This window comes from Tachysurus vachellii, chromosome 18 (assembly GCF_030014155.1).
Source record: "Tachysurus vachellii isolate PV-2020 chromosome 18, HZAU_Pvac_v1, whole genome shotgun sequence".
Taxonomy (NCBI): Eukaryota; Metazoa; Chordata; class Actinopteri; order Siluriformes; family Bagridae; genus Tachysurus; species Tachysurus vachellii.
In genome coordinates this window covers 9,259,935-9,286,917 of record NC_083477.1, presented here as the reverse complement: position 1 = coordinate 9,286,917, position 26,983 = coordinate 9,259,935, and the positions used below count along the sequence as shown (strand labels likewise).

At 40.3% G+C, this 26,983-nt stretch overlaps 2 protein-coding genes across 2 annotated transcripts; both read right to left on the bottom strand.

Annotated features, from left to right (window-relative positions):
- Window positions 1–724: 724 nt before the first annotated feature.
- Window positions 725–9,316, bottom strand: slc35b1 (solute carrier family 35 member B1). The gene is made up of 9 exons (XM_060892883.1): window positions 8,799–9,316; window positions 6,599–6,702; window positions 6,375–6,505; window positions 5,651–5,681; window positions 5,317–5,477; window positions 3,977–4,103; window positions 2,875–2,981; window positions 2,621–2,774; window positions 725–1,680 (listed from the first exon to the last, which is right to left on the bottom strand). Exons 1-9 carry the CDS (start codon window positions 8,918–8,920, stop codon window positions 1,628–1,630), a joined length of 990 nt encoding a protein of 329 aa, XP_060748866.1. The 5' UTR covers window positions 8,921–9,316; the 3' UTR covers window positions 725–1,627.
- Window positions 9,317–10,061: 745 nt separating this feature from the next.
- fam117aa (family with sequence similarity 117 member Aa) lies at window positions 10,062–25,920 on the bottom strand. The gene is made up of 8 exons (XM_060892781.1): window positions 25,347–25,920; window positions 21,590–21,738; window positions 16,677–16,772; window positions 15,647–15,766; window positions 14,749–14,865; window positions 13,795–13,915; window positions 12,979–13,132; window positions 10,062–11,966 (listed from the first exon to the last, which is right to left on the bottom strand). Exons 1-8 carry the CDS (start codon window positions 25,462–25,464, stop codon window positions 11,711–11,713), a joined length of 1,131 nt encoding a protein of 376 aa, XP_060748764.1. The 5' UTR covers window positions 25,465–25,920; the 3' UTR covers window positions 10,062–11,710.
- Between the last annotated feature and the right edge of the window lie 1,063 nt (window positions 25,921–26,983).

The window sequence follows — 26,983 nt, the reverse complement described above, 5'->3', positions numbered from 1 at the left end:
AGGACTGAGCTCAGATGCCTTGCTCTGAAAAAAATCTGTTCTGCTTTATGTTGCCAAAGAAATGTTGCACATAATATTAAAAGCTGTGTATGGCAAGAATTAATAGCAAGTGTTCATTCTAAGATTGGATTACTTTCCATATTCTCTCCATATTTTTCACAGCAATATTAATAAGATGTACATAACGGTCTTTATTAATTCATTCTAGAGTTAATTGAATCTTTGTAGATCACTTGTACACTGTTTAGTATTATTTTTACCTTGCTCCTTTTTGAAGACATTACATGGCTCTAAAAACATCTTTGCAAATTCTGTTTATGACCCGAGGTTGTAGCCTTTATGCTGGAGTGAGGAGAAAAGAGCAGAGCAGGGGTTTTGTTGCACTGCCTGTTTTCCTCCACTGACTCTTTTAATCAGATTGCCTTCCCTGACACCCACTCGTGTTTGTTTCCCTGCAATTTCATTTTCTTCTCTGAATTGAGCATTAACCTTTCGTTGCAGCGAGTCCTGGTTAAGCAAGCAGGAAGCAAACAGCAATGTCAGGAATAGGAGAAGTGGCTAGAAAGGGTTTCTCCCACAAGGGGTGTTTGACCTGGTTTAAAGCAATACTCATCTGCAATCACACTGAAAAGTCTACGAAAAAGAACTCATCAAACTTGACAAGACAATCTGTTAAATACTGTACAGTAAAATCTGGACGTGGAGTAAAGACAAAGATGGTGGATTTATTCATGTCCAAAATAAGTTTAATGCCATCTGGCTGGATTCCCCCCCACACCAACCCCTCGATGGACAGACGGACAACACGGCTTCGCTGGCAGACTCAAACACAATGTTCACATACAACAGCTGGTCATCACACACCCCCGATAGTCTGGCTGATTTTCCCTTTTAGTTAAATACTCAGTACATTTCCAACTGGTCAAAAATACACTAAAACCTAATTATTTTTCAATTCAAATTATTCTATTATTTCTCAGAAAACAGTAAACAAAACACTAGACAGGAACATAAATAAAAAAAAAAAGTCATGTTTTACATGAAAGAATTTCCGTTGTACATCAGATTAAATCTGATATGGCTTAGATGCAGTGGACAGGGTGAACATTAAAGATGTACATTTCAGAAGGAGTGACAGACCTGACACGCTTTTAAATATACACATGAATGTGCATTATACATTTAAAAAAACAAAGAACCACAAAAGAGTCGTCTGGCTGGATTCAGAGTAAAACTGATGCTAACAAATGGAGCTGGATATGAATCGCTGTCTGTGAGGAACCAGTCGGTCTGAGCTGGTGCACATGCAGGCCAGAAGTGTGTAAATCTAATCTTATCTTCTTATCATGCTCAATGCCCTCTGGATCTAAACTCCCTGGAAGTATAGTTAAAAAAAAAAAAAAAAAAAGTGTCTGGTATTTTGATAGAAAAAATGAAACTAAAATTTCTACCATCTATTACTATCCAGTCCACCACTTTGTCAGCGATTTGTAGGAGAAAAAAAGCATAAAAATAATTACATTGTTTTTCAGATTAGCCACTGATGTGTTGCACCAACAGAAACAGACGTTTCAAGTTTTCTGTCCATGAGTACAGTACATGCTTACACACATGTTTTATTTGTGCTTTAGTGTGTTGTCTTTTTGGGTGTTTTGCCAAACTTGGCGTCCAAGCCGAGACCTGTGAGACAAAGAGACAGAGAGGCTGTGATCTTCCTTCTTAGGTCTGTGCTATCTTAAATGATCAAATGATGCACAGAAGAATCGTTACATTTACAGAATGTAAAGAAACTGAAAGAATACAAAACTGTTGCATTCCTCTAAAAAAACAGGGCGAACTGAATTCTAAACACACAACAGACAGGTCATTACTGTGTCCTAAAATGAGAGCCCATCAAATCATGCTAGGCAAATACAGGACATTAAACCTTAGTATGACAGGGAAAGACGAAGGGTTTGCATTGGGATGGAGAGGTTTCAAGATTAAACATTTTAATTAAATCTTTTAAGATAAACATTTTAATTAAATCTTTCATCAAGCAATTGTTTTTTTTTTTTACTGTGTATTAAAAACTTCAAACTTTCAAGACTCAGCAAGTGTTCATATGAGCTAGGCTTGAAATCTTTACAAGAACTCGACTTGTGGCTACTACTAAAGATAAAGAAAAGAATTTAGTAAAATAAAGGCTCTGATTTTAATTATGAACTGTACTGGACAGATAAGTTCTATTTTTCTATTATTATTGTTGTGATGATGGCGAGGTCAGTTTTGGTTGCGTCCTCTTGCCTTGCGGCTGGGGGTGTGGTCAATCTGAACGACACGTCTCCCAGCAGGATAGAAATGTTTCACCACAGAATAAAGGTAATCTGTCAGAATAACTTTGTTCTGACTTTGCCATGACTCAGGGATGAGTCACGGAGACTGGTAAACAAAAACCGCTCCGTCTATCTGTTTCCCCAGAGCAAGACTAGGACACAGGCTTTTCCCTTGTCTGTAGTTAACTAGGTAACATGGCTATATTTAACAATATCAAAAGATTTTTCATTAAAAAAAAAAAAAAATTAAAAAATACATAAAGTAGTATAAAGGGGAAAAGGGACAGTAATAAGAGTACACTCACCCAGGAAAACAAGAATGGTCCCAAGCCACTGCAAGGGTGTGATGACATTCCCAAACAACAGCACCGAGCCCAGGATGGTGAAGAACTTCCTTGTTGTTGTGACGATGGAGCAGGTGAGGGGCCCAAAATACACAACTGTCATAAAGATGAAGGTCTGATAGAGGAAGGGTAGGACAGCACTGTTACTGAAACAATACACAAAGTAATATGAGAGAGGTTTATGTGGGGCAGGTGTGTGTAATCTTGTGTCTTACCTGTCCCAGAGCACTGGTGAAACCAAAGAGCAAAATGTTGTAGATGACACTGGGATAGCGATCAGCAAAGCTTAGAAACTCCCACACCTCCCCGGTCCACAACACAGCTAGGAAACCGAGCAAATCAGAGAAACTTGATAAGCACACATGAAATCTCACAAACATGGACTAATAAATAAAGCAGTTGTTTTCTACTCTGGCATATTTTCATACATTGTTAAAAAAGAAAAAAGTTCTGTCTCATGGTTCCACCGAGAGTGAGTCATGAGATTATGTAGAGTGTGCAGCGCTGAAAGATTAAAAGCAAGAACTCGGTTGAACAGATGCTGCTTGGACTCATCCGAGTCTGACCAGCTGTCTTTAACATGGACTCGAGAAAAACACAACACTACTAAAGCTACACTGGAACTCCAGCTCCCCCTGCTGAGCACTGCTAAGAATGACAGGGACAAAAATCTGCCTCTGCTATACAGATTCACTGCTGGATCTCATGTTTAAAACTTCATGCACGACAGAAGACTAATATTTTTCATCTTTATGATGAGGATGGCATCTGGAGACAAATTTAATCATAACATAAAAGTTGAACTGAATTTTTTGTATTCAGATGTTTTTTCTGATGTTTCTACACATTCACGTGTAAATAAATAAATAAAACAATTTACAGCTGGCTGTTTTGTGTCAGAATACAGATTACGCACAAAAAAACCACTCATGTAATTTCTCTTGCGTCCATTCACAACAGATGTGTATCTGATCAGCCAAAGCAGATGGTCTGAGAAAGGTTTTACTAAGCTACACGTTCCAAGACTTTCATCCTTGCGCACAGTATCATGAAATCTACCGTGTGCTTGTAAATATCACCTGCTGAAGCTGATGAATAAGCAGAAAAGCATAAAGGGTGACTAGAATGTGTCAAGTAAAAAAAAATTATTTTTACTGCTACCAATACACAAAGTATGAATCGAGATAAAATGACTACGTTTAAACAGGAATTATAATAAAAAAAGACCAAAATTACAGTTTGGCAGCACTGTATGTGTCTGAAGTCTGCTAAATATTACAATATGCCTCACTTATCTGCTGTATTAAAAGGACATACCCAAACCCAATATCAGTGTTGACCACAGATTCACATTCAGCATCATATGATTGGCTCCTGTCTGGAAGCGACCCCTCATGTGATCCTGAGCTACACCTGTCAGACCATCCAGCGTCAGGGAGAGGAGCTGCATCCAAAAGAGAGTACAAAATCAGTCGTAGTTCAACAGTTACTGCCTCTGCCAAGTCTCACATTCTGATCAAAATACTGCCATAGACGGTTTTAAGACATGGTGAAAACGTGGATAGTGATTTCAGGATCTGAATACTCACGAACTGTGACACAAATGTACACACACACAGAGAAAATGATTTCTAGTGTGAACGCAGACAAATACACTGACATGGCCATTATTATTTTAGCTAACAGTTTTGAATGTTTCCAATTTATAAATACATTATTGAATTCCATGTCAACATTTTAACCATTTATAATTAAGGTTACATTTAAATGTCTGCAAAATAACTTACTTCCCTTTATTACTCATCACACTCGTGTTACTCAAAAAAATAATAATAATTAAATAAATAAATCCTTCTCCTCTCAAACCAATGACCGTTGTGAGTTCGCTGAACCTGGAGTTTCCTCTCCTAACGTAAAGCTTTACAACATCAACGTTTACATGTTTCTTTTTAATCAAATAGCACTTAAACTATGTAGATTGTACACCATACAAATCCCTGTGAAGGAGCTGTTACTATAGAAACAATCATGTGTGAGAACAGTGCATTAATATAAACCTATCATGATGCTACAGAAAATTCATTAATGCCTCCTTCCAAATTAGTAAGGCAACTGCACTGGGAAATAAAACATTATACACCTGTGGGAGGTGGGAGTGATTCCACAGGAAGGGTTTGGGAATAAGCAAATTAACAAGGCACACCTGATAGATATCTGGGCTGAGTATATTAACAAGTTGTTTTTTCTTTCACGAACAGTGAACTGAGAGTGTGTGTGAGAGCGCCTGTTGCTATACAGATTAACAAAGCTGGAAAGCAGCCTAAGTTTATGAAGCAGACGGCTATTTTCTTTCTGGCTTTTTCATTTCCATTTAATTAAGGTGCTGCTCTCGATAACGCTCACGTGCAATCGCTCCCTGATTCTACTGTGTTCCTGAGCTCGGGCTGCTGTTATTGTCACACCGTTTCTTTCGATCAGATAGAAAGTTCACCTCCCTCGCTGAGTTTATTCTATTCTTATTAAGGCGTTCACTTGAAGGTGTTTAATTTAAGAGGTTATTCAGATATTTTAATATCTCGTTAGACTGTAAACATGCTACGAGATGGAAAAAGGAACATGGGGGGGAAACAAACAACAAAAAAAAGATAGGAACTAACCAGCAGCATCTCTCCAAAGCCAAACACATGTTCATCTGTAGAGGTGGAGCCTTTGTTGGGTTTGTAGAGGAAAAGTGCCACACCACTGACAATCAGAAGCACACACAGATACTTGGCCATGGGGTACTTCTTCCTCAGAATGGTCACACCGAGGATCATGACTGTGGAACCAAGGCACAAAGACGGACAAGTCTTTTTCTTTTTCTAAAAAAAATAAAAATACTCAAAAATAAATAATCTAAAAAAAATAATAATAATAATCTAAAATGTTTTAGTTAGTTAAGGAAACAGTTTGTCATTTTTAAGATAATTAGCCTTTTTTTTTTTTTTTTACCTGGGATAGGTTTACATGATTTTCCTAAAACCTAGGGAAAAAAAACACAAAATATTAATACAGCAATAGAACGACATAGCTATCAATACATAGATATAATTTTTTTTTAAAAATAAGTTTACTTACAAACTATGTTCTACACTATATATCCCAATGCTTATGGACACTTGACCATAAAACTATTGCTATAACCATATGTGCTTTCTGAACATCCTATTTAATCCTCCCTTTTCTGGGAAGTCTTTCCATTAGATTTTGCCGTTTGGCTGTGGGGATTTGTGCTCATTCAGCCACAAGAGCATCAGTGAGGACAGGTTCTGATTATGTCTTCATCACAAGCGTGTGCAGTGGGGTCGAGGTCAGGGCTCTGTGGAGGACACTCGAGTATTTCCACTCCAACCTAACATAACTTCATGGTTTTCATTTTGTGTACAAGTTCATGCTGGAATGTTTGAGCTACTTGGAACTGTAGGGAAACTGTAATGCTACAGCATAAAACAACAGATTAAAACGGCAACAGTTTGGGGGAAGAACCACCTACAGGTTCTGATGGTCAGGTTTCCACATACTCAGGTCACATTCATCATGTGTTTATGAATAACTACTCTTTAGATACTGAAACTTTCTTCTTTGTTTCTTTTGCACACATCCATAAATTTCCATAAAAACATATGGATCCTACTAGTAGAGGAAAAAGAGACCTAGAGAAGATGTGTGCTCTGACCTGGGTGGGGTAGTTGACATACAGTAGAGAAGAGTTGCTGGACACCATGGCTCCCAGATAGGAGAGAGCACACACTGCATAGAGCCAGCTACGCGTGTGGTCCGGCCTGGAGCCCTCGAAAAACTGGATCACTGTGTGAAGATTAAATAAACGAAGAAAAAAATGAGTAACAAGAAAAGTTAAAGATACTGGGAAATGAAGAGTGATATGAGGGACAGACTTACAGACTCGAGCAAAAAGAGCATTGATGATACACTGGATGAACACGAGTGTAGTGGCATAGTGAAACTTTTCCTTTTTCTCCCCCTGGCTGTAGTCTCCTCGTGTTCTGAAGTACAACAGAGGCATTGTGGGATGAAGTTACAGTTATAGAATGAGCACTCCTACCTCTTCAACACACTAATACAGGATAAAGTCACTAGAGAGCCCACGAAATAAGAGCTCACAAGTCCTACAATAATAAATTTATTACACTTATTTAGATATGTTAAAGATAAAATACTGTCTGAAGATCAATATTTAATGATATGTAAATATGATGTCTTTTCCAGAACAGACGTACAAGCCCAAGCCCAAAGTGTGGAGAAAGTAAGGATCTGTGCCAAAACAAGCTGATTGGTCAAGCTAGTATGACACTATTCCTTTCTATAAAAGCCTTCTACGTTCTGACCTCCGAGTCATCTACAATCGGTGGATTTTGATACCTTCAAAACACTTCCCTCTGTTCTGATTATAGGTATGTTTTATTTTTCAGGGCATCCCAAAATGTATTGGCTGTAATGTTGCTGAACAATTGTCTTTGCGCAGCTTCAAATGTCCCACACAAAAACAGCTCTAGTCTTTATGGTGGTTTATGCTTTTTAACAACAATGCATTCTTTACAGGCCAATCCCAGGGCTACAACTAAGAGTAGGTACTGTATTCATTGTTCAAACAATTAGTCCCACATAACAAGAAATACCTGCCATTCACATAATTAACTATTCTCTGATAGGTTGAAAAATATTTGCATACAAAAAACAAAAGTGTTTTTAAACATGAAACTAGAATTCCGGGTCCATCAGAATTCATATTCATCTTTTGATTTCAAACCAAAATGTCTTCAGTGTATAAGCTAAGAGTTACCCTTCGTATTCCAGTACTTTCAGACGAGACTGTATACAGCATTTTCACGGTCCAAGTGACACACAAATTTATTTGAATGTGCTACAAGCTGGTCTGCCACAACACATTTACTCCAGAGGATTAGGATTTCTGACTGTAGACACTGGGTAACAGCTGTGGGGTGGTGGTTAGTGTGGTTTTGCATACATTACATGAGTTTAATGAAAACAAACTATTTACGGGAAATAGCTGATGCACTCTAGTATTTATAATTATGGGCTGTGGTTTTGAACTTGTAACGAGTTGTTTAACCTTTTCTTATAATCACCTTATTTTTCTATGCTATGTATAGTTATGAATCTTGTACAATAACAAACTGCTGGCTTTTTTGTGTTTCTGTGTGTATTTTCTTTTTTAACTTGAGGCCTTACAGCACCATGGCTGTGTGTAATATATATGTAATCACATGGACTGATGTACAAGAGGGTTGGATAGGATGTGCAGACGGAAAGACAGACAGAGAGACAAACAGATGTTTTCACTCATCTGCAAAGGGAACTTTGGGGAAAAACCTGGGCTCAGGGAAACCACACCTTAGTAACGTAAAGGGGCTTTCACACATACAACAACTCAACTAGATGTGAGCGTGTCCAGTTATGCTGAGAAAAGTCAAGTGTGATGGAAATATAGAGCGATTTGTTGCATCAAATACAGATGGAAGTGTAAAGGTAGAGCGCATGTGATCTGTGGCAAAGACCACACACTGCTTTCCCTTCATCTCGTATATTATTATATACACACATACATATATATATATACACACATATACACACACACTATATATATATATATATATATATATATATATATATATATATATATATATATATATATATATATATACACACACACTATATATATATATATATATAAAGCGCTGCTGCATTTTGACATGAGAAAGTTGTTTTATTATGACTTCTATAGGCAACAGTTCTATAGTAAGACCTACTTATAGGTTTGATGGTCAGATGTAGGCACATTATTACTTTATATTTATTTTACACACGCACTTTACTTTTATACAACGATATAAACACGTGTTTTTCCCCCGCTACCCACTGTATTGTTTAACATACCGTGAAACCGTGATATATTTAGAATAGTTTACTGTACTGTAAAAAAAAAAAAAAAAAAAAAAAAAAAAATGAGTCACACACCAGTTTAGTCTCCGTTACAGCCTGCAGACGTACACACACACTGTATGTATATTATTATGGGATGTTTACTTAAGGTTAGCTCCTGAGCCGCTCGTGTACTCACATGGTCTCCTGGAGGATTCCGTAGTAAAAGTAACACACGAACACTCCGAAAAAGCAGACGAAGAAGCGCACACGTTCGTTCTGCCAGAGCGAGGCTTTCACGACGCCTTTTCCCGCAACCATGCTGTCTTTGAACAGCGTTAATACAGGTATAGACACCGACACCGAGCCAGATCCGCTGACCGCAGACAGCGAGCCCACGTCCCGCTCCACTATACCGGCTGGCACGAGCCCGTCAATGATGACGCGCTACGGTATCCCTCAAGGGTGTATGCTTCTCTTTGGATTTCAGGATATATAAATATATATATATATATATAAATATATATATATATATATTTTATTTATTATTATTATCTTTTTTTTTTGAAAGTCAGCCGGGTCTTATAAATGATTTCTGTTCATGTTTCCTTCAGCATTTCCAAAAAAAATTAATAATAATAAAAAGTCTTCCAAAAAAAGTACATAAACTAAAACATCACAATCCGACTTCTAGCGGTATTTTTGACGCTCTGGTGTTGTGATGTGGAGCTGAAAGACCTGTGATGTTGTTGTCAGGAGCCGGAAACAGCCGCCTGATCCTCTGTGTGTGTCCCAAACACAATAACGCACAAATAAACACTCTGAACGTTATTATTATACTGGAGCAATGTTAGTATTTTAACTCCTAAAACACAGAGTTATCCTGGTAATTTATAGCTTCTGGTTAAAATCACTAATATTAAAAAAAAAAAAAAAAACGAATTTAGTGACTCATTAACGCCTTTAAATAAAACACAACAAACTGTTCGGCAGCCCTTTTAGTCGTCCCTGTTTTATAAAGCTACACAAACGTACTCTTTTATTTTTATAAAGCAAAACGCGTTTTAAAAACTTTTTTGTTGCATTGTTGTTATTTTAAATCAGGCATCTGATTAAGGCGACTGTTTGGAAATTAAGAGGGTCCTTCAAGACAGAGTGCGCTTTGAGTTTTTACGTCTTTGTATGTGGAGCGTTGTGGTTGGTCCAACACGTCACACGGGGCTACCGGCTGTAGCGAATAGCAGTGCAAGGATTAAGAGATGGGCGTGGTTTAAAAGTCGCACAGAAAAACTACACGTGTCTTGAAAAGTAATGTGAGTTCCGTGTAAACAAGTTATTACCTGTATGTTCAAACCGGTAGTCAGCAAATATTCATATTTATTACAATACAAGCAACAAACCTTTTTGACTCATTTGACTCTTTTATGTCATCCAAAAAAAAATGGCATAAACTGAAAAATAGTACAAGCAAACAATTTATTTGCAGCAGTCTAATCTGAGAAGACATTGTTGATTTACTGCATGTCACAAACAATAACAAATAAAGGAAATTATGTAAACCTAAGATGCAACTTTACAAAGCACCTTTTTTTTAGAGAACAAAAAATAAAGATGCAAAAGACCCTTTATGAAGAAAACACCCTGATAACCATTCATTTACATGTGACTTCACCCAGCACGTCATCTGACCTGAAATTCAGAACGGAACCAAATCCAAACAAAACTACCCTGAGATCTGGGATGATAAGTTCTAGGTATAAAAAAAACAGGCACTACTTTGATATAAAACAAAACAAAGATCTAAAATGTGCAAAGACGTTTGCACTGCTACTTTATGTGAACACACACACACACACACACACACACACCTTTGTGATGACATTAAATTATGCAGTGAAAGTTTAGTGGTATATCTGTAATACCACATTAGCAAATACCATCACACTTTGCTTCTTAAAGCTTTCAATAAATCAGTGAATCAACCTTCCACTATTGCAAGCCTGGTGACAGGAACATTTGAGTTCCTTGAAAAATCCCAACACACACGCGCTCACACACACGTAATGAACACAATGCTGACTGTTTAGTGCTATAATACAAACACACTTGTACTTGCTACATTCTAATGTAGATATTTACCTTGATAAATGTACAAGAGAAAGAGTTTTTCATAACTGGAAAATAGACAAACCAACAAAAATATTCTTTCTGCATATCAAAAATACAGTTAAAAAATGGGTATCAGTGCCTTTTTCTACTTTCAAATTTGAACTGAAAGCATTTTGTTTTCTCAGGTTAACACTACGTAGAAAGCTTTTCATTCAAATCCATGTTCGTCTGCTTTTTCTGGTTAATATCAAAGATGTCCTTGTATGAAAAACGCTCATTAATCCACGTGAATACTCAATCGAAACATTTTCACATCATTTAGTAAACGTAAACCTAACTGGTCAACCATACAGGTTGATGTTGACAGTTTGCTAAATAAAACTGTGAAGCTGAAAAGCTCAGGGGTGACTTTGAATAATAATAGGATTGTCAGCTGTATTGTGTAAAACAAATATAGAGGACTAAAATAAATGAACCCATTGTGGGGATCTTCTCAGTCGTCTACTCCAAAGTCGAGTACAAAAGGGTGGAGCAAGATGGACTTCTGTATTGAAAAAGGCATTATGATGCGTGTAATGGCTTTCATTTGAATTAAGGCTGACATCACTAGGAGTCTCTGTATGCTATGTAGGTGCAGGTTCAAAATCCACTAAACCTTATTAAAAGCAGATGAAGGGAACAAGCCACTATTTAAACAAAGAAACAGCAGAATATTCCGCATTGCATGCACATTTGGTAGTTTCCCTTATGGTTTGAGAGTTTGTTTTTTACGAATGAAATATGAAGGTTTGTCCTGAGTGTGACAGAGCTCTTATTTTACTGTCTTTTGGTGAGAGGTTGTCTTTCCTGTAGTCTAACAGAGTAAACACTTAGTGCTTGCTACCTCTACTGGTAAGCCATTACTTGGTCAGTTCTATGATGAGATCGTACAAAACAGACCAATCTTCTGATCTTTTGGTTACCACTTCCTCCTTTTTTTGCCATCTCAAATCTTCCATGATTTTAAATGGAGGAGGGGGTAGAGTCTGGGAGGGGCAGGTACTCGCTCACTGGATTTGCGGTTGTCATACAGGGGTTTTGTCCCGAGCAGCCAGTCACAGGTGAGACTGACAGGCCACGAAACAGCAAGTCCATTGAAGGGAGAAGTGGCTTCAGAAGACTAACAGGGCAGAAGGCTGAGCCTCCGTGAGGAGTAAAGTTCACTTTGTTTGGGTCGGGGCAGGAAGGCTGAGCAGGGGGATCACCGTGGCATGGAGAACTAGAGAGAGGGCAAAGAAAAAAGTGGAGGTGATTTGTTGGTCGAGTAGAAGTATCACTGATTTCATTTTATATTGAAAATAAATACAATACATTGTCAGTCCGAGTTTCTCAGATACTCATACAACAAAGTGCAAAAACAAGAAATGTAGCACATATAATTAAATAGTGTTGGTAATGATATTAGTTGTGGAAAAAACTAAAAAAAAAAAAGTTTATGATGTACAATGGACATAAAAAAAATCAACACAGTCGTGTTAATGTTGCAGATATTAAGCTAAATCATGTCAGCTCTTTTTACACCTTTAATATGATCATCAAAATTCAAGTGAAAAAACAAACTGCTTGTTCGCTTGTAATACAGTATTCAGTCATTATAGTGAAGAATCTACCAACTGGTTGTGTGCATCACCTAAAATTTCTGCCATGATTTATCTTACTTATACTTTTTATCATCCTGTCATTGTAACAGGGCTGTGTGGAATTTTAATATCCGCTGTTGAATCTTGTATGCCCACTGTTTGCCTTAACAACGCCCTCTTTATATGTCCACTGATTAGCTTGTGTAATATTCCCACAGTGTTCCTGTCATAGCTGTTCAAAGCAGGTGTACTCTGGTTAAAGTAAACTGCACACATTAGTGGTGTGTGCGTGTGTTTCCTGCCTCATTCCTTCATGTTACTGGGATAGGCTCTAGATGACCCTGACCAGGCAGTTTACTGAACATGAATGTTTGTATATAATTTGCTGACGTTTAGCAGCAGTTTTTGGTTGGTTTATATTAATATTCTGCTTATGTTGCCCTAAAGAGTGAATGAGAATGGCGTATTGTAAAGAGAGTGGTGTATTGTGCTTTTCCTCCTTTATGTCTGATGCACCTGTCTAATTGTGTGGTTAATTCGGACATTTTAGGTGCTACACAGGAAGGAGAACAAAAGAAGCAGTGACAGTGTGAGCCTTTGAAATCATGGAAAAAGCATGTTACAGAAAAAGAGAAAGAGTGATGTACTCACAAGGCTTCCTCACACACACGCACTCTCTCACAGCCTTCTGGAGGCTCTCTCTGGAAAGCATAGGTCTTGTTGGGAAGGGGGGAGGAGGACGGTGCGTCAATCACATATAAAGGAGGAGAAGGAGAGGGATCCAGTGGCCCACACACTACCATACCTATCGCACAAGGAGGGTGCAAAAACTGCTTGTTAAATTGCCCTAAAGCATTGCAATTAAAATGATTAAAAATAAAAATAAAAAACTCTATAACTTTAATCACATTTAGAATGCCAGTACATACTAACATGTATGAATATGCAAATAGGAAACACCCCCTCCTGCAAGCACCGCCCCCTCTGAATTTCTGCTATAACTAACATTAACTGTCAGAAGCCCACTGGCTAGTTTGTAGAGTTTTATTAAGCATTAACATTTGCAGTTACTTAACTGGTTTGCATAACAAGCTGGTAAAGCAGCTCATCATGTCCGGGTAGCATGTCACCCGCTAATAATCTGTCTTTCAGGTCGTAAACCGAGCTAATATGCAACACGCTCCTGATCATTTTTTTTTACAAAATGGTGCTGTACATATAAAGCCAAAAAACTAGGCACATTTAGAAGAACATTTTCAGAATCTGAAGACTCAGAATCAGCCACATTAGAGAACTTAATTATTTTAAAAATCCACATGCTCGATAGTACAACATTAATCAAAAATCTCAAACTGCCTCAAAATAATGCAGTAGGTCAGCTACAGGTCACAGCGTAAGAAATGGAGCAACAGATTTTTGGCCTCTCCATCTGATCGAATCGTGTCAACAACCCGTCAGTGGACGTACCAGATTCAGGGCAGGGTGACTGTGAGGGGGTGAGGAGACCAGGGGAAAGGTCACTCTGAGAGCCACTACTGCACCTCTGCACTGGAACTGGTGCTCTGTGACCATCTGGTACATCCAGAATCTGATCAGTAAATACACACACACACACACACACACACACACACACACACACACACACACACACAGTTATGCAGTAGCCACAGCGGAGTTTCACAAAAAAATAAAATAAATCCGTAAATCCTTTAATCCGTAAATATATCTTACTGCTTTTTTTTTTTTTTTGATTTTATCTCCGTGCCTTGAAGTTTAACATATACCCTAGAAACATGTTATATAATAGAGTTTACAGCAGTTTTAAGGATGTGCATGCATTATGTCTGTATATATGTTTAATTTTAAAGATAACATGGCTGATGCTTAATCATGTCAGAGTTTCCCGCAGCACTTTGCAGTTCGGGCGGCCCGCCTAAGCTGGGAAACCCTACCGCCTTAACTAGGTCGGCAAAAAAAAAAAAAAAAAATTCTGCTGCACAAAAGGCCGTCAAGTGCATCTCGGAGAATAGCGCGAACGCGCTTCACACCGTGAGCGGGCACGCGCGCCACAAGGGCAAAATGAGAGAAAGACGTGGTCCGTCACTGTCTGGAGGATAACTAGCCAGTTGATAAAACGTGTGTCCGTGAGAACTGTAAGTGGACTTATGTTTTGGGTTTATTTAAGCCTGTTATTGTATTAGTCTATAGTTCTTGCAAATTTAAAATAAGTTAGCTGATGATTTTGTTGTTTGAGTTCTTCACCTGCTAGCTAGGTTGCACGTGCCTGTTTTTAATAATTGTTAAACGTAGTACAGAGTCTGTGGTCTATCTCACAAAGAAGCCCCGCCCCCCCGACCAACCCTACCGCCTTAACTAACAAATTTTCTGCGAGAAACCCTGCATGTGTACATAATGTCTGACCTTGTGCTGTTGTTCTGCTGTTTCAGACACAAAGACACCCTCCAGCTCCAGGTTAAGCCCCTCTACACTGCGCCTCAGTCTGGGAGCCAGCCTGCTTAGAGGCAACAGAGGGATGGTCTACACACACACACACACACACACAAACACATACAATAAGTATAAATAAAAACTTCTTTGCAATCCCTTTGCTGTGACAAGCGCTAAAAAGCCTTCATCTTACTACATACCTTACATTTTGTGGACACTTATATATTATACTAAATATCTTACAAATATATATGCTTTTTTATGATTTGACTATTTTTTTGCACAGAACAGCGCTGAACTGTAGAGGGAGACACTTTATGGGCTGGAAAAAAAAGATATGTAAACAGACTTTTGGAGTGAAGAAACAACATGATCTTCTGCACAGCACAGCAATATCACTGTATCTTTTAAATCATGTGTTAATTGCATAACCACACTTTACAAACCGCACCTTTAATACTACTGGATTGGTAGTGTTATGTAATGGTGTTAACTCTGTGCGTGTGTATGTGAGTGAGTGTGTACAGTGTGTGTAGTGTCAATCACCGTAGCTCTGTGACACCACCTCCTAAAATAAAACTGCCTCTATTTACAACTCTGTTGCTACATGGATGTGAAACTGGTGTGAACGTCAGAACACTTACAAACCCACCTGATGCACAATCCCCTGACTAACATGCCTCACTCTGTAAATTAACCAGCAGTTAATAGGCATGCACACACACACACAGACAGAAAGACACACACACAGACAGAGACACACAGACAAAGACACACACAATCAGAGACACAGACAGAGACACACAGAGAGACACAGACAACTGTGCAACTTTTAAAGGCTGCGTGTACAGTATGAGGTGTGTATTTTTACCTGTGTGGCTCCAGGCATGTGTGTATGGATAGTAGGTGAGGGCTGATGAAGACGCTCGTAGCCAGTGGAGGGAGGAGCATGTCTGGAACGCTTCTGTAGCGAGTGCCTCAGCTTAGCGACCTGTCACAGAGAAATATGAGATAGTAGATATTTGAAATGCCAGAGTGAATGTGCTACACTCCACAGAGATCGAGACCTTTAAAAGAGTCCAAGTTCAAGTTGAACCTTTTGTTAAAAGTTTAACAGCAATCCATCATCTATGCCGCACAATGTACAAATACACTCTTCATGAGAAAACAAGCAACGTGAGTTCTGCAGTACAGCGTTCAGCAGATCTAGCATTTTACCCTTAGGGAGCTCTGGAGATATTTTGCCCATTTCTGTATGCTTCCGATTGTTTTTCATGCAAATGTCTGGATTCCTTTTCCCCTAGCCAGTTTACAGTGATATTTCCTTTATTCACTTAATCATATCAATGTACAGTACCCCAAGACAATCAGATTATAAAATGATCATTTTTCTTTAATCAAAGCCACAAACAAACATCATGTAACATGTAAAATTAATTACAATAGTTTACTTTACTCTATCAAGCCAGCACTTTGGACCTAAGTAGACCGTACTGCTTAGAACAGACGGATATCTTCTGCACATTGTTAGAAAAAATCCTCAGATGTGCTCCGAATGTCTGCCATCAAAAGGATATTTGCAGTTCTCTGGCCACTTTTGATTGAATTTCCTCACACAGACACATCTCACTGTAAGCATCTCATTAGCCTTAATTTACTACAGAGCCCTGCCTCAGACTAGTGACCCCTTATCATTGTGTCATATGTTTTTAACACAGATTTCATCAATTAAGTGGAAAAAATGGAATAAATGTAAGCTTAAACGTAAGATAATTTACACTTAAAGGTTTTCATTTGTCAAATGTAATTAATTTCATAACAATTTTAAGCCCTGGTGACAGGCTAGGAATAAAATGGATAGAAAATAAAGGAATCAAGAAAACAAAATGATTTTCACTGACCTCTCTGAGGTGCTCGGCGCTGCCCCATGATGCCGAGCGCTTGTGCCCCACCCCACCTCTTCTCCCCCGTGTTTCCTCTGTCCACGAACTGGGGGTCTACGAAGGAGAGAAACAGTGGAAGGTTTTTCATGCATGATCAACCGTGTAAGACACATAAGGCATAATAATGAGATTTTCAGCACGTTAATTTAAAAAAAAAAAAAAAACCTCCTGAAACACGAGCAAAAGTCATTTTTATATCTATAAGCAGGTCCAAAATAAGGCAGCAATTAGATCTCGGAGTAAAGCTTTTCAGTGTAACCTTGACTACGTTCAGGGCGAGTTGTTGAGTACCGTACACAACATGAATAATCCTGCTTTTATTGTGTATCCTGCATTGCGATGCACCAGATCACATTACAGCATCCGGCAGTTAAGAATCTTACAGCTTTGGATGGAAGTGAAAGAGGTTTCCTTACCTCACTGACTCTATTTGAATATCATACAAAGAACAAGTAACACACCTGCTACGCACCTGTGACACACTCACACAGCTGCCTAAATGCTAACAGAGAAACAAGAAACAATGTATAATTGACGCTAAGTTAACCTACTGTACCAGTTCTTTCTCAACTCCATACCTGTGTGGTGGATCACCCTTATGGATTAAGCCATAGACTTGAGGTTTTTTTAAACCCCAGCATGCACGAGGGCACACACGCACGCGCACGCACACGCACGCGCACACACACACAAACACAGGCGCGGGCGCACACAAACACAGGCACGGGCGCACACAAACACAGGCACGGGCGCACACGCACGCGCACACACACACAAACACAGGCGCGGGCGCACACAAACACAGGCACGGGCGCACACAAACACAGGCACGGGCGCACACGCACGCGCACACACACACAAACACAGGCGCGGGCGCACACAAACACAGGCACGGGCGCACACAAACACAGGCACGGGCGCACACAAACACAGGCACGGGCGCACACAAACACAGGCACGGGCGCACACAAACACAGGCGCGGGCGCACACAAACACAGGCGCACACAAACACAGGCACGGGCGCACACAAACACAGGCGCGCACACACAAACACAGGCACGGGCGCACACAAACACAGGCGCGGGCACACACAAACAGGCACGGGCGCACACAAACACAGGCGCGGGCGCACACAAACACAGGCACGGGCGCACACAAACACAGGCGCGGGCGCACACAAACACAGGCGCGGGCGCACACAAACACAGGCGCGGGCGCACACAAACACAGGCGCGGGCGCACACAAACACAGGCGCGGGCACACACAAACACAGGCACGGGCGCACACAAACACAGGCGCAGGCACACACAAACACAGGCACGGGCGCACACAAACACAGGCGCGGGCGCACACAAACACAGGCGCGGGCACACACAAACACAGGCGCGGGCACACACAAACACAGGCGCGCACACACAAACACAGGCGCGCACACACAAACACAGGCGCGCACACACAAACACAGGCGCGCACACACAAACACAGGCGCGCACACACAAACACAGGCGCGGGAGACATTCGGAGCACATCTGAGGATTTTTTCTAACAATGTGCAGAAGATATCCGTCTGTTCTAAGCAGTACGGTCTACTTAGGTCCAAAGTGCTGGCTTGATAGAGTAAAGTAAACTATTGTAATTAATTTTACATGTTACATGATGTTTGTTTGTGGCTTTGATTAAAGAAAAATGAAGATATTGCACACACAAACGCAGGCGCGCACACACACAAACGCAGGCGCACACACACACAAACGCAGGCGCACACACACACAAACGCAGGCGCACACACACACACACAAACGCAGGCGCACACACACACACAAACGCAGGCGCACACACACACAAAGGCAGGCGCGCACACACACAAACGCAGGCGCACACACACACACACAAACGCAGGCGCACACACACACACAAACGCAGGCGCACACACACACACAAAGGCAGGCGCGCACACACACACAAACGCAGGCGCGCACACACACAAACACAGGCGTGCACACACACACAAACACAGGCGTGCACACACACACAAACACAGGCGTGCACACACACACACAAACGCAGGCGCGCACACACACACACACAAACGCAGGCGCGCACACACACACACAAACTCAGGCACGCACAAACGCAGGCGCGCACACACGCACAAACGCAGGCGCGCACACACACAAACGCAGGCGCGCACACAAACGCAGGCGCGCACACACAAACGCAGGCGCGCACACACAAACGCAGGCGCGCACACACAAACGCAGGCGCGCACACACAAACGCAGGCGCGCACACACAAACGCAGGCGCGCACACACACACAAACACAGGCGCGCACACACACAAACACAGGCGCGCACACACACAAACACAGGCGCACACACACAAAAATACAGGCGCACACACAAAAACACAGGCGCGCACACACAAAAACACAGGCGCGCGCACACACAAACATACCGCCATGACACCTCAGGCCTTTGGTTTGTTGAGAGGAAGTGGTAGGATGAGAGTATTGCAGAAAGCGTTTAGTGTAGCGACCGTTTAGCTTTACCGACATGAGTGTCACCCTGCAACAGCTGCATCACGCTTCCTCTGGGTGCGAGTGTGTGTCAGAGCCTGAAGATGATGAGTACTGTAGTAGCTTGCTGCATGGATATTCACTCTCTCCCTCTCTGTCTCGCTCACATTCTCATTTCTCTCTTTCTCTGATACGGGAGTAGGAATGCTTCACGGCGCTTCACGATGAAGTCATGACATGCTGTCATAGACGATCTATAAATTTACCATGTCACAAAGGGGACACTTGCCACTGATGCTGCACCTCTTGCTTATATGTGGATCAGGAAAGCGGAGGTGGGACGCACAGGAGAATGTCATGTGCCAAACACCCTTCCTGTGTAACACTCGTTTTAAATTTAGACTCAACCCCCTGCCTTTCAACATCAATCCAACCCTTAATGAAATAAGGAGAACAGGATCACAGGTCAGCAGCTATAAACAGAACCACAGTATCTGAGCGAGATGCAGAGAACAGCATGACGGGGGTAAAGTTTCAGAGGGGTGAGTGGATTTGACTTTATGAGGCAGTTTTGGGGTGGAGTTTGCGCACAAACCCAAACAATAACTCAGGAATATCTCATTTGTTACAGTATATTGTCTTCTGGGCTGACAATGTAGAAAACTTCATCAGTTACTTCAAATTAAAGAAATTGTCTAAACAAACAATGACAATCACTGCGTCTTCAGCCTCCGAATGATTTATACATGCTTACCTGGATGACAAAAACGAAAAAAACAAAACAAAAGAAAGACATCCATCACGTTTGTACTGAACTGAATATAAAGAGTTACAATGGAACGATTTCTGAAAGACGGTGCATTTCTAAACAGCCATCCAAGTTCAAGTTTATATAACGTGACTTCCCTGCCAAGCTGATATTTCACACAAATCCCTCCACCATCAAATCTGTGCTAGAAAAAGCACAGGGCTCTGGTGTATAAGCAATCTTCTTGCCTCATAAATCAAACGGCCTGCCCTCCGGCCATATGGGGAATGTTTCTTTTAATGCAGCACATGGTGAGATTTGATCCAAGGCCCGTTAGGACCACATTTATTAAGCTTTTATCCAAGTTATCCTTTTCACAGCAATTTTACAGGCGAGCCAAACGATCTGAAGGCTCCCAAACCCCAACCAATCCCATAATCCCTGGCTTGTTTGGTGCATTAACTGCATTATGAGCCTAAATCAGACCCAATGAATCTTACTCTCACGTACGTCACCTTATGTGAAATCTGTGATAGATGATGTTTTCATTTTATGGGCAAAATTAAAAATGTTTGTCAATATTTTTTTCTAATCTAAATGATAGATAAATAATAAGTATATTAAAATATATGACAAAACGCAATGAAATCATTTAAAATCATAAAAATAAAAATAATGAAAGAAACAGAAAAGTCCCAGCCAGGCGGCTGGACAGAACTCTGTGCTCTCTGTGCGTTGCAGGGACGATTAGGCAAAAGAATGAACAAAGACGTGCTGCTCTCTGTATGATCAATTGCATGCAGCAGGAGGCAAAGCGAGAGGAAACCACTGTTCTTGCACATACCAGACACACTACAGGCCTGTCTTCTCTGATCTGTACATTTATAGCTGTTAGGGTAACATAATAATAACTAGCAAGGGCTAGCAAGCCTGAAGACACCACACCATGTCCTATAATAATGCACTTTTGGCCAACATATCTGCTGAATATTTGATTGTGAACGGTCAGGAGGTGCTGATTCATTTTCTACATTTCACAGATTTATTTAATGCACTAGTTTACATACATTGCTGTTCCTATAGCAACCTCTTACACAGAGAAACGTAATGCACAGGGAAACCCATCGCTGTGGGGATTTTGTAACACGGTAACTACGTTTTCTGAAACTGGAAAGACAAAACTGTTACTTTAGATGGATAAAAGTATAATGTCGCAATTTTTCAATCAACACGAAGCTGTACTTGTTGTTGACCTGCTATGGTATAGAATCAACAAAATGCTTCAGGCTTTGCTTTTATAGAAACAGCTTTGCTTTTGCCCACATCATATTTTCCCACAACAGTGCACCTGCCCTAGCTTTATTCCCAACTTCTAATGAGTTCACTAGAGTGCTGTTATTAAATGTGCAAACTTCCAACCACTGCAGACAATATCTGCTCAGATATTTGGGAAATCTGAGGGGAAAAGCCTAAAACTGTTCAAGAAAATTGCTGTAATTCTTAACCAAATCTAAATCTACAGTAAGAACTTTACTAAACTTTTCAGAGGATTTTCATATGAGACTGAAACTAACTCCACATTAGATGTCTATATGAACGCTGTACCTGTGTGGCTTTGTCATTGACGCAGGTTACACTCTGGCTCTCGGGCTGTTTGGGCCACTGGCCCTGCAGGTAAGGTCCCACTAACGTGTCCAGGGAAAGCGTCCGTCTCAGCGTTGGCTTTGGGGGACGAGCCTTTGTCTTGGTTTCAACTGGAAAGACAGGGCGGTACAATACATGACAGGTAATGAACAAAATCCTGGTTCATACAGAGGCTTCAGAATGAAATTGCACTAAACTTATTGTGGATGACAAAAGAACATTTTGTGAACAAGTGCCTCATTTTCCAGATTAAGAAGATTAGATTTAACTTGTATGTTCAGAGCAGTACAAATGATTTCATCCGTCAATCAGCTCAGGCGGTGGTAAAGATGTGGAACGTGTTACGTGCAGGATAACAGAATGAATTTACTAATAACTTAATCATTTGCAAATGATGAGATATGAATGATGTATTTACTTATTAAGCCCTTAAAAAAAGACGACTTGCTTCAGAAAGCTAAATTCAAACATGTCAAATATTTGAAGCATCCTGCACAAACACGAACACAAAAAGCAGAAGTGGTCCATGTTTGTGGCTGATCTAGTTGCAGCAGCACCGACTGGTATCTACTGGCTCAATAAGCCAAGAGTTAAGGCACAGATCAAAGTTGAATTAAAGTCCATGCAAAGTGAATGTAGTCGCTAATAGAATGATGTGAACATGCTTAATGTCCTGTGTCTTTTTCCGTTAATCTGACAGATGTGAAAAAGCAGAAAGTTACTGGTTACTGAGTTTTCTGGTGTCTCCTGTATTTCTGTAGCAAGGAGTCAGAAAGTCTACATGTTATGGCTCAGTCATAGAGATAGCACCAATTCAATGCCCAGTATCATTGTCTGGCCAATACCAACAATAATGGTGCATCAGATATCACAGGAAACATCAAATATCAAATACTGTAACAAATGCCAAAAATTAGTATTGGACTTGGAATGAAATGTGTTTAAACTGGAAATATTTGAATATAAAGAGACTTGATTGTTGTGGTGTGGGGTTTCTGAGGATTAGACTGCTGTCCAGCAAATCGCACAGATACACGATCGGATTGGGAACTTAGAGGCCAAGTCAACACCTTCAATTCTTTGTCATGTTCTTCAAACCATTCCTGTTTTTGCAGTGTGTCAGGGTGTGTTATCCTGCTGAAAGAAGACAGTGCATTTAGGAGTAATGTGGCCATGAAGGGGTGTACTTGGTCTGCAACAATGTTTAGGTAGGTGCTATGTGTCTAAAGAACATCCACATAAATGTCTGAATCCAAGGGTTCTGAGCGGAACATTGTCTCACATGTCCACTGTAGGTGTTTATTTCAGTGGACAGGTGACAGGATGGACAATCTGTCCAGTCTATACAACTCCAAACACAGGAATCTGCAACGCACTAAGCGTCCTGAAAAATGCCTCTTCCTGTCATAGCAAGAATGAAATTCTTGTGCGATTTGTGCTACAGTAGCTCTTCTGTAGGTTCAGATCTGTTGGGTAGCTTTCACTCTCCACATGCAGCAATGACTATGACCCTGTCGCCGGTTCACCGAGTCTTCCTTCCTGGACACTTTTGGTAGGCACAAATACTGAACACCAGAAATACCCCACAAGACCTGCTGTTTTGGAGATGCTCTGACCCAGATATCTAGTCACCACAATTTGGCTCTTGTCAAAATCCTTCAGATCCTCACACCTGCCCATTGTTCTTAAATCTACACATCTTCAAGAACTGACTGTTCACTTGCTGACAGGTGCCATTGTAACGAGATAATGTTATTTACATCACCTGTGACACTTTTAATGTTATGGCAGATCAGAGTGATCATAATGTACATGATTTTCATGTAAAAGAATTTAACTGTAAAAAAAAAATCAGCCTAGTAGTTTTTACAGAAATATTAGATGGGTATCAATAATATTAGCTTATACTCAACCTTTCAGTATCATACGGCAAAGGAAACAGTGTTGCCTATGCTTGTGCAATCGAGTGCTAAAGTAATATTAACTAATGCAAGAGAAAATACAAAAAACATTAGCACATGCAAAAAAAAAACAAAAAAAAAAAAAAAAACTGAATGCAGAAGACTTTATTCTGCTCGGTCATCTACTTAAAAGTACTATGTAATGTGGCTCTGACTTCCAGAACTGAGTAACATCTGGTAAATAATTATTCGTTTAATTCTAAATCACACATTTATTTCAAATAAACATTATATAATTAAATATATTTGGGACGTATCTGAAATCTGCATGCAAATTTGCTTATAGCTTATAATGGTTCTTCGGTTAAAAAAAAAAAGCATAAATCTCTTATGTTAGACTGACAGCATGAATTTGAGAAAGTTCAGAGTGTGCGCTGTATCAAACATCTGGCAATCTAGTGAATAAACATTTTTGTTTTCTGTGGCCACCTGCACCTGCCGTTGGTTTGAGGTATCACAATTTTTTTTTACAAGCAAGTTCAGTAAAGGTTAAAGACGTGTTCAACCGTGTCTTTGACATCGTTTAGTAGCACACAGAGGCTTCAATATGTGAGACAGGTGTTGTCTAGTCCCCAGTGTTAGGACATGGAATGACAAGTTTGTCTCCACCCCTGTGGTCTTGAGACTCCATCAGAGCAGCGCTTTTCCCCCAGCCCTCGCTGTCACGCTGTCCATATTCATTGTGCTGCTAAAGACAAACCGCTGAGAGCTTGCTCGTTGCCAGCAGATGTTAAACCCCAAGTAAAGCGTGTGTGGTGTTCTGTATGTTGCAAAACACCACAAACCCCCTGTGTAATGTCCCACTAGGCTTGTCTTAGCCCCATCCCCCCTGAGTGCTGCTCCCTGCAAGCATAGCAAGTTGGTTACTAAAATAAACATGTCCTGGCACAAGGACTTTGGTTACACACACACACGGCTCCGTTCTGAACTCAGCAGAACCACAAGAACTCAGACCTGCTAATGCAATGTGTTCTGCTTTCAAAACCCCATCCAAAACCTAACAAAATAAATACAAACAGCTTTACACTGGCATTGTCACAAGTGCAGCTAAAAAGTTGTTTTGTATTCAAAAGAGAAACTCAAATTTTGGGAATTATACCAACCCTAAAAGCTACGAAACATCTTAAAAGCATTCTATCGTCATTGTGTTTTTATGAACTGCTATGCAAAGGGAAGTGAGATCTCAGGCTTAATATCCAAACATAGAAAATGCAAACCCAGCACCTGATAGACTCAAACTACACAGTGTTGCAAAAGCAAACCGACACACTGCCGCTAAAGGGAATCATGCCTCTGTACTGCAGAGAAAAGTTGTACATTTTCACTGTAACAAGCTCAGCAGGCTTTAAATAGCCTTCATATGATCCCTACATGAAAGATTTTTTGCTTTGCTCTCTTAAAGTGCATAATTCTTTTGTTTGCAAATACTAAAATAAATAAAAATACATGCATAATGAGAATATATAAAGAAAAGATCTGTGAATGCTTTGCACAGTTGCATGCTGGGTTTGCAAAACATCACACTGTAACACCAACTGAAAGCATGTGTCATGAGTATTCCCAGACACTCCCTTCTTTCATGTCCTCCAGCATCTCTCTTGCACATATATGACCAAATCAAGCAAAACAAAGTGTTTATAACAAACACCTCCGTTATATTTCAATGCATATTCATGATGAAGATGAAGCACATAAAGAACACCGTCTCGAGGATCTTAAATCCACAAGTTTTATTTACAAGCAGGAATTCTGCATACCTGATTTGGCCTCTCTCCATCTCTGTGTTGGGTTTTTCGTGGTGTTGTTGTTGTTGTTGTTGTGCAGTTGAAAGGGAACTGTAGCTCGGAGAGGCTGCAGACCGCCGCGAGACGACATCCCGAGCGCACGAGCTCACAACGAGGAAGAGGAGGAGGAGGAGGAAGAGGAGAGTCGCGTATTTATGTCAGTTTGTTTGCTAAAACTACAAATTACCGGTTTTTATCACCGGGGTTGCTTCATCTATCGTTTCCTAAGGTGTCTGTATACAAATCTGACGAATCTCTGGAGATTCTGAGCCGTTAATGCTAGCTGTTTAACGCTTAGCTAACACCAGCTAAGTTCTTTTGTGATCACAGCTAAAGCCTAAACAACTAACTTTATTATTGTTATTAAAATAACCATAAAGCAACATCGTTACTACCTTTTTAAAGAATATCCGTTTGTATCTAATCCAACATGACTAAATCGACTGTTACACGGGTTTATACACGCAAATCTACTCGTGAAAATGGTTAAAGTTTTTCTACATTGTTGGTGGACTGCCAAAGTTCTCTTCACTCCGATATTCTGACAACAGCCAGTCTCCACGCTCGTGTCGGAGAGGGGCGGGGCGTCGCCTATGATTGGATACGGAAAAATACTACTGCTCTCCTATTGGTCGGGGAGTGTATCAATAGGTTCCGGTCTGGAGGTGGGACATATATATATTAATATATATATATACATTATATAGTAAAAATAAAATAAAATATCGCCATACTTTAAGACGTTCCTACTATGCACGGTAGGTTTCCACGATCTGTAGATCTGCTTTTTATTTGTTACGTTGTACAAATAAATAAATAAATAAATAAATAAATAAATAAGAATGAATGAAGTGAGGGGGGCACGGTGGCTTAGTGGTTAGCATGTTCGCCTCACACCTCCAGGGTCGGGGTTCGATTCCCGCCTCCACCTTGTGTGTGTGGAGTTTGCATGTTCTCCCCGTGCCTCGGGGGTTTCCTCCGGGTACTCCGGTTTCCTCCCCCGGTCCAAAGACATGCATGGTAGGTTGATTGGCATCTCTGGAAAAATTGTCCGTAGTGTGTGAGTGAATGAGAGTGTGTGTGTGCCCTGCGATGGGTTGGCACTCCGTCCAGGGTGTATCCTGCCTTGATGCCCGATGACGCCTGAGATAGGCACAGGCTCCCCGTGACCCGAGGTAGTTCGGATAAGCGGAAGAAGATGAATGAATGAATGAAATGAAGGAATGAAATGTTCATTATTTAAGACATTAAAAATATATAAAAAACATTTAACACATTAAAAATATATAAAAAATATGTCATTTTATATATATATATATATACATATATATCTCAGTAAAGTATATTGTGAGATAAATTGTTGTGATGTTCATATTATAGTATAGTCATATTATATATCTATCTATCCAGGTTAAGTGTTATGCTTATAATAATGATTTTAATCCCTCCAAATTCTTAAACTTCAGGTCTGTAGCATTTCAGACTATGCAGAATAAATTGTTAGTATGACAGGTGCACATTTTGTAAACTTTTTTTGTCATGCACTTTTTAAAATATCCATTAATGATGCCAGGTTTACCCAGGGACAGGTGAAATAAATAGACTAGCAG